Source organism: Temnothorax americanus, unplaced genomic scaffold (genome assembly GCF_048541705.1).
Source record: "Temnothorax americanus isolate GAGA-0224 unplaced genomic scaffold, ASM4854170v1 Scaffold5, whole genome shotgun sequence".
Lineage (NCBI taxonomy): Eukaryota > Metazoa > Arthropoda > Insecta > Hymenoptera > Formicidae > Temnothorax > Temnothorax americanus.
Genome location: NW_027509657.1, coordinates 1,318,941 through 1,334,729, shown reverse-complemented (window position 1 = coordinate 1,334,729; position 15,789 = coordinate 1,318,941). Strand labels below are relative to the sequence as shown.

The 15,789-nt window shown below is 38.5% G+C and overlaps 3 protein-coding genes across 4 annotated transcripts; 1 reads left to right on the top strand and 2 right to left on the bottom strand.

The window, feature by feature from the left end:
* Nucleotides 1-1,273: 1,273 nt before the first annotated feature.
* Agpat1 (1-Acylglycerol-3-phosphate O-acyltransferase 1) lies at nt 1,274-9,607 on the top strand. 2 transcript variants are annotated; one of them, XM_077418111.1, is made up of 4 exons: nt 1,274-1,839; nt 4,597-4,912; nt 4,992-5,157; nt 5,504-9,607. In XM_077418111.1, the coding sequence occupies exons 1-4, from the start codon at nt 1,655-1,657 to the stop codon at nt 5,653-5,655; spliced, it is 819 nt and encodes a 272-aa protein (XP_077274237.1). In that variant the 5' UTR covers nt 1,274-1,654; the 3' UTR covers nt 5,656-9,607. The 2 variants fall into 2 exon arrangements, with proteins under 2 accessions (XP_077274237.1, XP_077274238.1); XM_077418112.1 differs by lacking the exon at nt 1,274-1,839 and adding an exon at nt 2,129-2,535.
* On the bottom strand, nt 9,593-11,511 carry LOC143903971 (calcyclin-binding protein). The gene is made up of 2 exons (XM_077418116.1): nt 11,254-11,511; nt 9,593-10,894 (listed from the first exon to the last, which is right to left on the bottom strand). Exons 1-2 carry the CDS (start codon nt 11,272-11,274, stop codon nt 10,235-10,237), a joined length of 681 nt encoding a protein of 226 aa, XP_077274242.1. The 5' UTR covers nt 11,275-11,511; the 3' UTR covers nt 9,593-10,234.
* Nucleotides 11,512-11,983: 472 nt separating this feature from the next.
* On the bottom strand, nt 11,984-15,644 carry LOC143903964 (ATP-binding cassette sub-family F member 1). Its single transcript, XM_077418097.1, has 5 exons — nt 15,024-15,644; nt 14,141-14,366; nt 13,304-13,949; nt 12,994-13,172; nt 11,984-12,658 (listed from the first exon to the last, which is right to left on the bottom strand). Exons 1-5 carry the CDS (start codon nt 15,413-15,415, stop codon nt 12,164-12,166), a joined length of 1,938 nt encoding a protein of 645 aa, XP_077274223.1. The 5' UTR covers nt 15,416-15,644; the 3' UTR covers nt 11,984-12,163.
* Nucleotides 15,645-15,789: the final 145 nt, after the last annotated feature.

Genomic DNA, 15,789 nt, shown 5'->3' with positions numbered 1-15,789 from the left:
ATGTATGGGGTCTGTTTATCGTCGCATCGCCCCAGATACGCTTCTTTTGAATAATTTAAAACGTAAAATAAATTGCTGCAGAGATAAAAAAAATGTAAGATCTATTTTCGTGTCATCTTTTTTACACCTGTCAATAAGAAACTTCATGATCGTTTTATGTACAAAAAAATCAGGTGATCACGATTGATCATTGCGGATACGTATACGCATCTGAAAAATATTTGAACAAAGAAAAATCAATATATTCCTCTCTTCCGTCTTATCTCTGATGATTAAGTGCGATCGGAATGTCGGTTTTCCAATCAATATTTGTGGGTGTGAAGTTTAGCTAAGGTGCTAAATTATGCATCCACTCTTAAAAAAAGGCATGTTACTTGAATGAATAACTGCAGTTATTCACCTCAAGTAACATATGCCTTTTCTTAAGAGTGGATGCATAATTTAATATATTAATCAATTATCAATATTTAATTAATTAAATAATTATATAATTCTTGAGTGAATAACTGCAAACGTATATTTCTTTTAGCGTTTATATGCAAATAATGTAATAATGCCAGTTCCATTTTTAAACAGAAGAAGCGAGGATAAAAGTAATATCTTTGTTTTGCAACAAAACAGGCAACGATTTCAGTGTATGTATGTACATTTATGACATTCGTGTAATATTAAACGTTAATAAGTTTAGGGAGAATAAATATAGCGCGCACTTTGTAGCGTCTATATGCAAAATAGATACAGGTAAAAAAAGAATATATTGACTTTGACCTCAGCTCTTGCTGAATGCAACAATAATTTGTGCTGCATGCTATTGTGCTGCAGGTGATGTCATTATTTGCATAACATTAACAATTAAGTGTTCAAAAGTAATTAAGGACGAAGTATAGTTGATTTTGCGAAAACGTTCCTTCGCGTTATTCTCCCTAAACTTCCTTAATTAATTACTTTACTCCAATTCTTATAACTAGAAGAAGATAAAAAGCAAGTTAAATCGAGATTAGAGTTAATCCGCATTGATAAAAATGGATATATTAGAGAAGCACATTTGTTTATCGCGTTCGACGATATCAATATGTACAGAAACAATATTTAATATTTATTAGTGAAATACATACGTTTGCTCCCCTCAATGTGTCATATGACCGTGCCCTCAACAACGAAAAAAATTAGCGGCCCCGCTTGCCGCGCGAGGCCGGGGCCGGGGATCGCGGCCAGTAGGGGTAGAATAGAACACGCCGAGGGGGTCTCTCTTTCCCCCTTGGCAAACGGCGCGGCCTGTATTTAACGTTCGCCGCGCGGACGGCTGGAACGGCAGTGCTCCGCTTGCGCAGCAGCGTGTTACGTCGCGGCAGAGCTCCCGTCCGAAGGGACACCCGTCGTCGAAAGCCCCCCTCCCCCCCGGGCCAAAGCTCTCTTTTTTTCTCTCTCTCTCTCTTTCTCTTTCTCTCTATCACTCCGGGTCGAGGAAGCGGCGAGCGAGCTCTCCCGTCTGCGGTCGTCGATAATAAAAAGGTTGCGTGAGAGCCGAGATAATAATCGTCGCGGGTCGCCGAAAGTAAAGGAAGTGGCGGAAAAACACAGGGGGAGGAGAGCGGAAGGAGTTCGCGCGCACATCATCAGGGAATTCGTCGTCCTCGCGGGCGCCGAACCGAAGATGCCTCCGTCGTGCTTCGAGGTGATCCTCGTCGGCTTCATCCTCGTGCTGCCGTTCCTGTATGAGACCAGCCGCACCTTCCGCTACTACTTCAAGTTCCTCATCTACTACGGCATCGTGATGGTGAACGCGGTCCTCCTCATGCCCGTCATCTCGCTGCGGCCCGGCAACGTCAAGAATTTCCTGTTAGTAGTCTACCATCAGTGTCTACCCGCCGATCGATCGATATTGTTATGTTGCCGTCATACCGCTCGCGCGGCCCACTCGTCTCTCTCTCTCTCTCTCTCTCTCTCTCTCTCTCTCTTTCTCTCTCTCTCTCTGTCTCTTTCTCTCTCGCGCGCTCCGTTCTCCAAAGCTCCGATTAATTTCTCGCCCCGTAAGTAAGTATTTACGGCAGTCACCACCTTCTCGCGCCTCTTTTTGTTTTTTTCCAGAGCTTGACAGGACAGGCGTCGCGGCGGAGACCGCCGGGTCGGCCAGGAGAATTTATTGACCGGCGCTCGCTGCTTGTTCAGTGGGTGGCGGTGATGATATATAATGGTGGTGGTGGTGCCGGCGCGGTGTTTGTGGTTGTTGCTGCGAGTACCGCGGCGATGTCGAGCGGCGACAATTCCTGGAGACGGGAAGCAGGGGGCTAGGATTTAAACTTGTTGTGCTGTCTCGTACGGAGCTGTGTGTCGCGTATTGGAGAAAATAAGCCGCTTCCCCCATAACAATGGCAGCACTCCGCCACAAATAAAATGACAAATGTCCGACGAGCGACGATACTCGTAGTCGTCGCCACGTAGGGACCAGCCGTGGCGAAAAAGTCGCCCAAGCGCGTGAGAGTAATTATATTGAGGGATGGCGGGGATCACTTCGGATCAGCGACACTCCCGACAGTAACGACTCTGCTATATTTAGCTCGTTGACATTGAATATTTTTGCTAGCTCAGCTGTCAGTACGCTTGGAAATATCCGAACATTTTGGGTAATTGTACCACTTTGTACTGTCCAAATATCAATATTGAACCTATTAGAATTTACATATGTGTATATAAATAGCAACTGATTGTTAATTAAACGGAGTAATTATAGTGAAAAGAGAATAGGGACGATTTTCAAAACCACGCAACGTTTCAATATATCGCGACATTTAAATTTTTTAAAACACTAGATGTAAGTTTAAATATTTTAAATCAATTAATTGTATTAAAATCCGTATACACGCTAACGGCATTAATATTTATTAATTAGGCGGAGTAACTTTAGGAGGGGAAAGAGTAAATTTTGAAATCTTTCGATTGCTTTCCATTTACACTCAAGTGATCGCTGAGTCACTCACAGTTACGTGAGTATTTTTATACTCAGGTAAGATAAGTCATTTTTTGCACTTACCTGCTTATTTTGGCGACAAAGCTATCGCGTAACAATTAATACAGATTCGTAGCCTCACTTTTAATGTGAGTCTATTATAGATTCATTAAAACACACGGTCTCGATTGTGGATAAAAACTCAGTTGAATCTCACTTGCCAGCATGCAAAAAGAACGTGCATTCAACTGAGTTACGACGTCACAAGTGAGAATTATCTGAGTTTTAATGTATAAATGGAAAGCAACTATTGACACTTATAAATCTCTTTAAAGCACCAATTATTGTAAAGTTGAATTTTTTTCAAGTATGATCCCTTAACAGAATTGTGTCGATAGCTCTATTTCTAGTTAGTTTAATGTCGGTTTTGTTAAAATTATTTTTTTCATCAAATTGTTTTGTATCTTCCATGTCTATGTAAAATGAAAAAAAAGGGCAGAAAAATGGCATTTATTTTTCAAAACGCGTAAATCCTCGTGATCCTCGTTCCCTGAATCATAGGTGCATATACCGATCAACGATCTTGGTAGAGAATAAATACATAGTATTTATTGCATATAAAGTTCTAAAAAGTTTCTCTAATAGCCTTTTAACACTTAAAGAATTTAAAGAGCTCAATATACGTACGGTATAAGTAAGGTTCTCGATAAGTATTTTATCGCCTTGACTCATATCTTTGAAATTGAGTGAGAGAGAGAGAGAGAGAGAGAGAGAGAGAGAGAGAGAGAGAGAGAGAGAGAGAGAGAGAGAGAGAGAGAGAGAGAGAGAGAGAGAGAGAGAGAGAGAGAGAGAGAGAGAGAGAGACATGCCGCATCAGCATTGGACATCCATAATTTATACTTAAAAAGTTAACCACTTAGTGTTATTAAAGGATTATTTATTTTTTTTCTCAAAACTTTGGTCAGAAATGTGATCTCTCTTGTGTTGACTTATTCATATATTAACTTATTTTAATTGCATATTATGGCTGCGTTCGCTTTGAGCGCTTTCGTGCTGAAAGCGTCAGTCTATCTTTATTGCTCATTACATGTTGAAAAAAGATGGAGTGATGCTTTCAGCACGAAAGCGTCCAAAACAAACGCAGCCTATGAATTATATATTCTTAAGTAGGATTCTTTAGAAGGCTGATGTAACTCTTTTGCAAAAATACAGTTGTGTTCCAAAAATGCAAAAAAAAAAATTATGATCGTTTGCACATTTTATGCACGATTGTATTATGATTTTCTACGCGATTATTAATAATATACGAAATCGTGTTTAGACGAGCGAAAAATAAAATAAACATTTATCTTATCTCATAACACACGCGCAAGATAAAATTGAAATAAGTATCTGAAGAACAAACTAAGCATCTTTTATCTTCAGACAGTTAATTTGTTATAAAAAAATGTATATTAATTATACTTTTATCACAATTAATATACAATTAAAAGTTAAATAGCATCTGTAAACCTGCTTGAACTTGACGAAAATTAGGAAGATTCTCCTGTTTATTTTCTTGTCGGCGTTCAAATTATTAAAAAAATGCCCGATTGTTGCTTCATTAAGTTGTATTTATGCTAAAAGATGTTTTCTTTTTCTTCTTGCAGGCTGGCATCGTCGTTATGCCATCACATAAGTGGTCTGCTAGGTCTGCGATGGGAGCTGCGAGGAAGGGAGCACTTGGAGAAGAACAGGGCATGTATAATCGTGGCGAACCACCAGAGCTCACTGGACATTTTGGGGATGTTCGATCTCTGGCCGGTGATGGACAAATGCACCGTCGTTGCCAAGAAGGAAATCTTCTATGCATGGCCGGTCGGCCTGGCCGCGTGGTTGTGCGGCCTGATTTTCATCGACAGAATGAACTCCGAGAAAGCGCGATCCGCCCTCAACACCGCGACGAAGGAGATCACGGAGAAGAAGGTAAAAGAAGGTCGCGCGTGAATCGTGTTTGGCCACCATTCGCTTTCTATTATATGCTTTTCATCACGACGCTTTGTAGATCAAGCTGTGGATATTCCCCGAGGGCACCAGGCACAACACCGGTGAGATACATCCGTTTAAGAAGGGTGCCTTCCACGTCGCGATCAGGTCGCAATTACCCATACTACCAGTTGTATTCTCCTCTTATTATTTCTTATCCGCGGAAGAGAAAAGATTTGACTCCGGTAAGTAATTGTGAGGCTACAAAAAATACAGAAGCTCGAAAAATATTTAAAAAATAAAAAAGAAATTCTTATATAGAAACTTTAAATCTTGAAGAATTAAATTTTAAAGGTATATAGGTCGGTAATAACTTTGTTAATTTGAAAAATTTTCAATTTTCAAAGACCTTATTTACATTTTAATAAATGATAAATCGTATGAAAAAAATTAATTATTAAAATTTAGCAATGACTTATAATAGAATAACAGAATTGCCCCTCTAGAAAGAGACCTGTGAAAATAATTTCTTTAATTACTTGAAAATTGCACGAGATTATCAGAAGTAGTTTAAAATCGACTTAATTAAAGGACACATCCTCGTGACGACATTGCCGCCCATCTCAACCGAGGGACTCAGTACGGACAACGTGGAAGAATTAATAGAAAAAACGCGAAGCGCCATGAGTGAGGTGTTTCACGCGACGAGTCGCGAGATTCAACAGTCCCTTTCTGTCCGGTAAGACGTACATCGAATGATCATTATTGGACTATAATGAGAACGAGCTCGTCTTACATAAGCGAGCAAGTTTACTTCTTTACAAAAGTATTAGCGAATAAGCCTCCACACGCGGGAACCAAAGACTAAGCGTCCGATTGTTAACGTTCTCTTATTGTATTATTGATAATATGATATAATATCTTAATTTATATTTTAATATGTCTCTCCAAAACCCAGAGAAAGTGGATAGCGATTTCATACGATACACCCGTCTACATTCTTCTTTTTTCTTAATTTTTTTTATTCATTGCGTAAATCGCGCAAGAACGTAGACGGTTTTTCACTAATCGTAATTAAGTTATCGAGTAATTTTTATTGTTGATGTACAATACATCATTTGCGATACACGAAAGTTTGGACGAATTGATTGCTGCGTATAGAACGAACGTTTTAGTTCAGAGATATGCGTTTTAAAGCGAAAGGGAAAAAAATGCGCATGATAAAGTAAGTATACAATCGGAAGAGTTATATGCGTCGCTGAAGAATTATAAACCTCGTTTCTTAATTAATTAGACGTAACTTGAAGAAACCGCATACATGAAGTATATGGTACATACTCTTTATCGTGAACGCGAAGAGAGCGAAAAAGAAAAGGAAGAACTTTCGATATGTATATCATGATTTTTCATAGAGTTACGGGTTGTAAATATGATTCGTTAATTATAATGCATTTTTGCATAAATTGTGAAAACATTACTAACGTTTATACTTAACTTTGCACTAAATTCCATTAGATATATTTTGCTATGTATAAGATACGCTTGTACATTCCCACTCGTCTGTTTTATGCTTCCACTCGTTTCTGTATGATTATCTGTAAAGCGATTAAGATACATATGATCATAGGAGAAATGCACTTTAATTTTAAATGTCTAAAAGAGGGAGAAAATTTCGACGTTCTTTCAGAGTGATTTTCTGAATGTATATTTCCTCGTAAAATTTAACTTCGGTTGTTGATTGACTGGTCATTGTACATCGAGATAATTGTTCATAATCGAGATGATAAGAGAAATAATATTTTAATCGGAAGATAATGTATTAAATTTGAAGCACATTGTGCTGCAGTGTACATATGTTTCGCGATTAGTTATAATTGCGATATCGCGATAAAATAGTCGTGATCGGCGCGTTCCAGGCAGCAGAGTGACGTCAAATTACGTATTAATTCCGTCTTAATGACGTTAGAGAACGTCATTAAGACGTCTTTAGACACGTCATATTGCTCCCTGGGGTGGTAATCTTTTCGACATTAAATTTTAATCCTTGGACATTCCTCGAATGATCTACTGCACGTTTAAATAATACTCGTAATATGGACGAAATGCGATATCCTATAATTAAGGTAATATCTTCTTTTACTTTACTTTCCAAATTGTGTTCAGTTTAGCGTAGTTTACGTGATGCTTTTCTGTTAATAACTTGTCGCAGCAGTTTAATGTAACTAGCACCACAATGATAGCTGACAATTAAAAATCTAGTTGACAAAAAAAAAAGTATTACGCAAACTACGCTGATATTTTTCTTCCAAGAGTCATTGCTTCAGAATATATATGCTACCACAAATATATTCACTGGCACGTGTCTCGGTTTCCGATATTATAAAGAAAAAAACGAATGAGTTTGTTGCAGAATCATAAACGCTTGCTCACCAGCCGCAAATTCTAGCTATCGCGTACGTTATAACGATCAACATATGATCATTCAATCGTTTGCGCGACTTCCGCACTGTGGTACCGTTTACGTTCTGCATCAAATATAAATTTTCTTATAAGCTGCAACGGTCATACGATAGCACAATCCGAACAATATGCTATAATCGTTTTTGTTTAGCTGTTAAAGTGAGAGTAGTGCACTTTCGCATTGACTTTCAACAGCTTCCTGTAATTTTTAAATGGGTATATTCAAATAGAAAACTTCTGCTTAAGTGTCCCAGATAGCAAAACGAGTGTGCAAAAATATGCAAACCTATTGCTGAAAACAATTTATATGTATTGTTACCACAAACATTGCGTACTTAAACATGAAAAAAAAAACTTTAATATGACATACAAATTACAAACGTTTCGGTCTTACTTTTAGATCTCTTCAGTGTCATACATAATAAATAAAGTTAAGATCGAGTTGCGTAAAACACATAAGATAGAGTGTCGATGTGTTCTTTAAACCAATGGTCAAGGTGTAATATTGACGCTGAGCGGGGGAGCGCATTTGCGGGCGCATTGCAGCTTTACATGCTATTCGCGCAAACACTCGTCACGAGTTTACGCACATATTTCGTAAATATGACAGGTGTTTTGCTCTCTGGGATATACAAATACAGATATTTTAAGATTTCAATTACCCCTGATCAGTCGAATGTTCTACAACGCATTCAAAAAGTCACACACGAGCGATCTATATATACAAAAATCGATCAAATTTCAAAATTTATGTTACGACAGTGTTATGTCCATATTATATGTATGTTAATCTATTCGGAAAAGTATTAATCTTGTTTATAAATTCTTTTTATAAAATTCTTTGAATTTCCGTGCTACGCGATTCACATTAACGTGATCGCACACGATCCTAACCGGCTGGTTATTTTTAAATGCGTAACACGAATTGAGTTGTGTTACTTTAAGAATGTGAACGGCTCATTTAACGAAACATGTATCCTTTTAAGAATCGTTTTTAGATTAAGACTTCGCGTACACTCTTCTCGCGGCTGTTATATGTTACTATATTATTATATGAGATATTCGTCATGAGAGATGATTAAGCTGCAGGAATATTTTTATATCATGACCAAAATGAATCGAGATATGTGGCCATTGCGAAATATATATATAATCTTGTTTATCAGATACTTGTTAGTCAAAAAGACGTTTCGGACGTCAATTTCGATAACAACGTATCAATACGTGAAAGCATCGCGACATCGACATCCGATAAAGAAACGTAATTTATGAAGAATGCCATTTGGAAAATTCCGAGATCTCGTGTTAATCGATCATAGTTGCAATCAAGTAAACGGAACACTTTCGAACGCGCGAATCGGTCGCGTTAGAGTGTTATCTCTTCCTGATTGATTAAAAAAAACGCACAATTTTCAATCGTACGCTGTTAACGCTGCGTTTAACATACGATTTCTAGTATAATCGAATAATGTTTCGTGCATAAATAAAAATAGACAATTTGGAGTGAAGTTTTTGCAACTTAGAAACTAAAAGAAAAAAAACTTTCTTTTTCGAATCTTCAAGTAATGTGTCGACGTCTATCCTTCTTCTCGAGAATAGCATAAGTTTCATTATCGATTTATCAGCATGTGCTGCTTAATTATGTAAAAGCGATTAATTGCAGATACGTAAGGAACATCTGTGATTCGTTGTAAATTACTTAAAAACATCTTAACGATGCTACTACATTTAACCAGAACGTCGTCCATCAAAGATTTATCGTCTCAGTGCCAATTTGCAAAAAAACACATGATAGTTTCATAGGCAACGCATCATTCCATTCTTACCTTAGTAGACGCGGAACTGTAGATTTGAGGTTTTTTTTTAACTGCAAATGTCTCGATCGTTTTATGAGAGAACGTTATGTAAAACTAGCGTAGCTTATTACTTATATTCCAAAGAGTTTTGTACTTGGGCTGTGCATTTGTCATGATGTAATATTAATATAAATCAATTGACCATGGTATTCGATTGAACACTTAATGAACGTTAAACGACATCGCAAACAGTATTCAACGAACTGTTGCATCTAGGTCATACAAGTCCTTTATTTATCTGCGAAGCGCGATCCACGGTTGATCGAGCTTATCAAGAATGTTTTGTATATTATATCGATAACAATCACGATGTAAATTGAAGAATGGTTTGCGAAGTTCAAGAGCAGATAATAAAGATACCTGATTTTAGTTAATTGAAGCATGCTGTTTTATTGATTCCTCCAATGACACACAATAGATGTATAATAATCCGTCAAAAATGCAAATGCATGTATTTAGCAATTATTAGCGCAATATGCATATATTTTTTCCCAATAGTTCAATATCAGTGCTGTGACAATGGTGTAACTTTTCTTAAACAACAAAATGATATTTATTTACACTCATCCGCAATCATAAGCATGGCACCAAAAATTAAACATTTCACAATTAAATAAAATTAAAATATAATTCTTTAAAAACATTAATAAACATGAAACTTTGACCGATAAGTGGATTCTCACAACTAAATCTTCGGTCAGGCTGGTATTATAATTTAAAAATATTCATAAATCATGTGTAAATGCTTACAAAATTTAGATATATAAATTTTTATTTTCTTTAACTATGCAATTAGATTTAAAAAAATTTTCTTTGAAAACCTTAACTAATAGTTACACCAATGTCGTTTATTTACTCTCTTTACAACAAAGAAAAGATAAACCGTATGATTTTCTATACTCTCATTACCTGAGCGTTCCTCTAAAATTTATATTACACTTGCCTAATGTATAAAAAAAAGTTATACATAAAACATATCTAGATCATAGCTAGATCGGTACCAAAATTACAAGTCCAAAGCCGCGCCGTTTCTCTGTTTCTCCTGGTTCTCGGTCCACGCCTTCGCTATCGTTTTCTTCATTTCATCGTCGCCATCCTGATACATCTTTTTCATGAGATTCATCAGACTGGCGCTGGGATCGTTATCCTCGCCCAGCTCGGGCATGGACGGCGACTTTGCATCCTTGATTCTCTTCTCCACCAACGTGACGTGCGACCAATCTCGGGCAATCTTTTTCGCGAGCAACACGACGACCATGTCGGTCTTCACTTTAAAGGTACTCTTCTCGGTGTCGATCTCCGCGCACAGATTATTGATCGGCAAGTGATAATTTTTGTTGTCCAGACCGAATACGCGCAGATCCAGCGATCTCTCTGTAAAGCCACAGACAATGGCTTCCTTGGGCAGCTGGTGAACGTTGTTGAGCGTTATGTAGATCTTCATTGTCGTGCTCGTCTGGTCCCACCCATAGTTGTTCAATTTTACCTCGTAGCACTTTTGGGCAGCATTGAGTGAAGGCGCTGTCACCTTGACAGACGTATCTTTCTGTTCCAACTTTGTCATTGCCATTTGCAGTTTCCTGATTTCCAGCATCAATGTATCTTTGTTTCGTTGTCTATTAGCCTTCTCGAGTAAGCTGTTGAGCTCCTCAATATCTAATCTCATCTGTGGGGAAAAAATACTGCTTGATAAAATTTATCCAGCAAAAAAATGTGATTAATTAATTAAATTAATTTGCGAGAACCTTCAAAAAGCCTTTCTTCTCATACTTAAAAATTTCAACTCATATATTAGTAAATTTTTTAAAACATTTTTTTTTATGCATATATTATGGATATAAATTATTCCGAAGAATTTCTCAATTGTGTCGGAAAGTGAATAATTATGCATCATAGCATCATCTTAATACGTCAAAATTTGGTTATAATTATTCTTTCTTCCAAAAATGAGCATAAATAGGATTTTATATGCATAAAGTGTAAAAAAAGTATAACAGAAAATTGACAATAACGATAAATATTCACCTCGTCGGCCTTTGTTGCCATTGTTGATTTTAGAGCGTCACTGAATTGTGCAACAAATGTCACAAATTTTTACACGACAGCGGGATGCAACGGATGTAACCGGTGCAGGTATCCAGACGATCCAGAGACTTTTCAATGCAGGATGTAAGAGCCCGTAGAACGAACAACGAACCTATATTCGAATCTTCCAGAGCCTTCCCTAGTACCATTCGGGCTTCGGGCGATTCGGCGACAAGTGCTCGGTTCTGTACATACATACAGTTCTGTAGCTGCACTATGGCCTAAGTCTTGCACTCGATATGAGATAGCTATATGTTAAGCGTTAGAGAGAAAAGAAGAGGAGTACGGGAAGTGCAGTCGAGGAACAGCTCTTTTTATCATGGTTGCACCTTTTTATCATGACTTTGGGCACGTGCTATATACATATAATATTCTAGCAAGTACTCTTATTACATCATATCCTGTCATTTGTAGCTATATTGTTACTTTTGGTACATACTTAAAATATATACACAATTAGACGTTAGAGAAAAAGAGATAAAAAATTCAGTTACAAAGAATAAAAACTGATTATTGGAGGAAACCGAGAGAAAACCTTACGGTGCAAAAAGCAGCAACAATCAGGCAGCCTTACATCTTGATGAAATTAAAAAAGAATTAATAAATTACATTGACACAAAAGAATAACCTTGGATTAATTTTTTTTTTTTTTAAATTGACTCAAACCCCATGTTGGTAACAATTTATTTTTTACACTCGGTTGCACGGTATTTATAATACAAAATTTGGATCCGGCGCTCTCTTAGGAGAAACGGGCATCCGTACGAAGGCTTCAATCGCAATCCAATTATCGCTTTTACATACATTATTACAGGCCACCAAGATGTCAATTACGCTAATTGGCCGACGATTATTGTTCAACGGCAGCATTTGCAGCTATGCTGGGATTGTTGATGACCTCTCCCAGGCTCTCGAGCAGTTCTTTTCTGTAGTCGTCGAAATCGCCGTCGATAGCGTTAATCTGTTGGTTCTCGATCACGTAGAGACAACATTCCGTATCTCGAATCAGTCGTTCGTCGTGCGAAACGATGATAACACCACCTTTATACTCGTTTATGGCGTCCGCCAGGGCGTCGATGGACTCTATGTCGAGATTGTTGGTCGGCTCGTCCAGGATCAGCACGTCCGGCGCGTTTAGACAGAGCTCGGCCAACGCAACGCGCGCCTTTTGACCGCCTGACAAGTCCTTCATCTTGATGGTATGCGCGTGAGAGCTGAGGCCGAAAGTGCCCAGTTGCTTACGCGCCTTTTCATATGGAAGATCGAATAGTCGCATTAGATATTCCGCCGGGGTCTCTTCGGCAGTTAAGTGCTCGCCAGAATGCTGGTCAAACCTTCCTATCCTCTGTAAGACATAAATTAATTTAAAATAACAGATTATATGCGATATATAGTTATTAAAAGAAGTTAAAAATAAAGACAATTAGACTTTCATTTCATCCGACTAAAATTGGCAAATAATCATCGTGACAATTCGACCATTGATGTACGTTAAACGTTAAACGTCTTGACGATTAAGGTCACGATGATTCAATCGTAGTCGGATGAAATAAAAGTCTAATTGTTTATTATATTGTTGGCGACAAATTTACTTTAGGTTTAAAAATAAAGATTTAAAAAATGTTTGAAAAATAAAGAAAGCATGATTTAGTCGTTTAACACATGCTATCTTGCACTTACCAGTCGATGATTCTTTGAAACTTCTCCCTTCTGAGGCGTTATGTCACTCATTAGTAATTTCAGGAAGGTAGATTTACCGACGCCATTGGGGCCTAGTATTGCTACTCGGGAACTCAAGTCTATACCGAAATCCGCGTCAATGAACAACGGTTTCTGTCCTTCGTAACAGAATGTTACATCTACAAGAAATTAAATATACAACTTATATATTTTTGTTACGTTACTTCGTATTGATGATGGTTTTCTTCTCAAGTAACTACCAAATGCAATTTGATGAATAATTGAGCAAATAGAAGAGCTAGTTACATACTTTGCAGACCAAGAATCGGAGGTTGCAACGGCGGTGGATCTGGAAAAGTGAATTTCACTATGTATTCCCTTGGCTTTTGTAACAGTTCCGTGGGTCCGGTATCCTCTTCCTGTTTCTGCATCTTCGTCCGATTCTTTTCTTGCTTCCTTGTGAGCGCCTCTTTTTGTCTCTTCTCAGCTTGCTTCTTACTCTGCCCGGACGCTTTGAGATCCTTCAAGCGTTTTTCCTGCTTCTCATACGCCTTTATCATTTCCTTTCTCTTTTGCTCGTACATCTTTTTAAACATGCTATAATTTCCCTTGTAATAGAACAACTTTTGCTGATCCAAATGTATCACGTCCGTGCACACATTGTCCAAGAAACTCTGGTCATGCGATACAACTAGCAGAGTCTTTTTCCAGGCTTGTAAGTAGTTGTCCAGCCAGATTACCGCGTTCAAATCTAAATGATTTGTAGGTTCGTCCAACAGCAACAACGTGGGCTCCAAGAAGAGCGCTCTCGCCAGCGAAACGCGCATTCGCCAACCACCAGAGAAGTTCTTCGTCGCGCGATTTTGCATTGCACGATTGAATCCCAAACCGGCGAGGATCCGCCTGGCTCGCGGCTCCGCCGAATCCGCTCCGATGACCTTCAATTCATCGTACACCTGAAAATAACGTACAAATCGTATTAGTCCAATTTTTCAACAGTCACAACTTCTTCGAAAAGAAAATAAAGTTGAAAACATAGAAAGAGAAATTGACGAATAATAAAATTACAGATTATCTTTTCCTATAACTTATCAATTATTTTTCAGAGAAAAAGTTCGAAGTTCATAAAAACGATGATTTAAATTACCTCTTGCAATCTGTTCTGCACAGTGGTATCCCCTTGTTCTGTCAACTCCTCCAACTTTTTGCATTCCGCTTGAAGCTCCGTGCACTTTACATCAGCTTTGAGCACTACTTCTACAGCCGGAGTATCATCCGCTATAACTTCTTGTTCACAATATAAAACGTCTATCGTAGGCGGAATATTAAAGGCTCTGTTGGCTATATGGCGAAGCAAGGTAGTTTTGCCGTGACTGAGATAAAAAAAGAATATAAAAAATGATATACTGTTGGTAAGAAACGTTGCTTCTTTTACAAAATATGTAATTTCTATAATATATTATATATAATATGCAAATTTATTAATATTATGATAATCCATAAAATATTTGACCTAAGGGTTAGATACTATAATTTTTATGCATGTAAATTATAATACACTGAATTTTTCAGACTCAGTTGAATACTTTGATACACAACTCTGGTAAAAATGCATACTTTTCGGCAAATTTGTTAGAGAATCAAATGTCAAGGTACAATTGCAAACTTGAAATCTGCTTAAATTGCAAATATTTGAATAAGTAGAAAATTCTTAAGTTTTATGAAGTATATAGAGATGGATAAAGATTACACACTACATTTTTGTACATGTAAATAATGCACTGAATTTTTCAGATTCAGGTGAATATTTTTATACATAACTCTGGTAAAAACGCATACCTTTCAGCAAATTTGTTAGAGAATCAAACGTCAACGTACGATAACAAAATCAAAGTCTGTTTAAATTGCGAATAATTGATTAAGAAGGAATTCTCAAGTTTTGTAAGATGTAATTGCCACTTGTAACGCTTGTTTTATAGTAACAACTGAGATCTCTGAAGCCTGTTGGATGCAGCAAAGCAAGAGCCTACCCGTTCGGTCCCACGAGGCCGTACCGCCTGCCCTGCGCTATGAGCAAGCTGGCGTTGGTAAAGAGCTCCTTGCCCTTGGCCGCTATGCTGAAGTTCTCCACCTTAATATCAACCGCGTTGTCCAGCTGCTGATTACCGCGCTGCTGCGTCTGGCTCTGCGAAATTGTGAAATTGGACTCGAGCTCGCTGTGACCCTGTCCGCCCGCCCTCGTCATCATCTCCACCGTCCGCTCGTACTCCTGCTGCTTCTTCAGCTTCTTCTTCTCCTTGTGCGTGAGCTTCTTGCTCGGCGTCTCCTCGCCGAGCTCCACGTCCGCGAGCTTCGTCGCGACATCGTCGGCCGCACCATTCTCGATCGCGTCGCCGTTCCTGCTTCTGGCCTTGCTCGACATCGCTCACGGCAGACACGGCCTCACGCGCGGTCGTCCGTCTCCAGCTGGTCCAGCACGACGTCGCACGCCTTAACCTAACCTAACCTCACTTTTTCCGCGTGCGCAGCACAGCACGTACAGCGAGGCGAGAGGCAAGGAAAGGTGGCTCTAGCAGTCTCCCAATGGTAATTTGCTCTTCTATCCGGCACGTGATGTCATCGCACATGGAAACGCAGTGACTTTCAGTACTGCCAATTTCACTTCTTTCACTGGCAGCAGCCTGGGTTTATCTTCGAATATACCGAACCAGAGAGAAGGATGAGAGTATGAGAGGCGCAATGACGGCGATTTTCTTGGAACGCTTTTGCAGGCCGTACAGTAGCGCCACACATCCA

Bases quoted from the DNA above. Each gene is read 5' to 3' on its own strand.
- Agpat1 (XM_077418111.1), top strand. From the start codon at position 1,655: ATGCCTCCGTCGTGCTTCGAGGTGATCCTCGTCGGCTTCATCCTCGTG. The intron at 1,840-4,596 runs GTTAGTAGTCTA...TTCTTCTTGCAG, and splicing joins GGCAACGTCAAGAATTTCCT to GCTGGCATCGTCGTTATGCC. The intron at 4,913-4,991 runs GTAAAAGAAGGT...GACGCTTTGTAG, and splicing joins AGGAGATCACGGAGAAGAAG to ATCAAGCTGTGGATATTCCC.
- LOC143903964 (XM_077418097.1), bottom strand. From the start codon at position 15,415: ATGTCGAGCAAGGCCAGAAGCAGGAACGGCGACGCGATCGAGAATGGT. The intron at 14,367-15,023 runs GTAGGCTCTTGC...TTTTTATCTCAG, and splicing joins GGCCTCGTGGGACCGAACGG to TCACGGCAAAACTACCTTGC. The intron at 12,659-12,993 runs GTAAGTGCAAGA...TATGTCTTACAG, and splicing joins TTTCAAAGAATCATCGACTG to AGGATAGGAAGGTTTGACCA.
- LOC143903971 (XM_077418116.1), bottom strand. From the start codon at position 11,274: ATGGCAACAAAGGCCGACGAG. The intron at 10,895-11,253 runs GTGAATATTTAT...TTTTCCCCACAG, and splicing joins TGGCAACAAAGGCCGACGAG to ATGAGATTAGATATTGAGGA.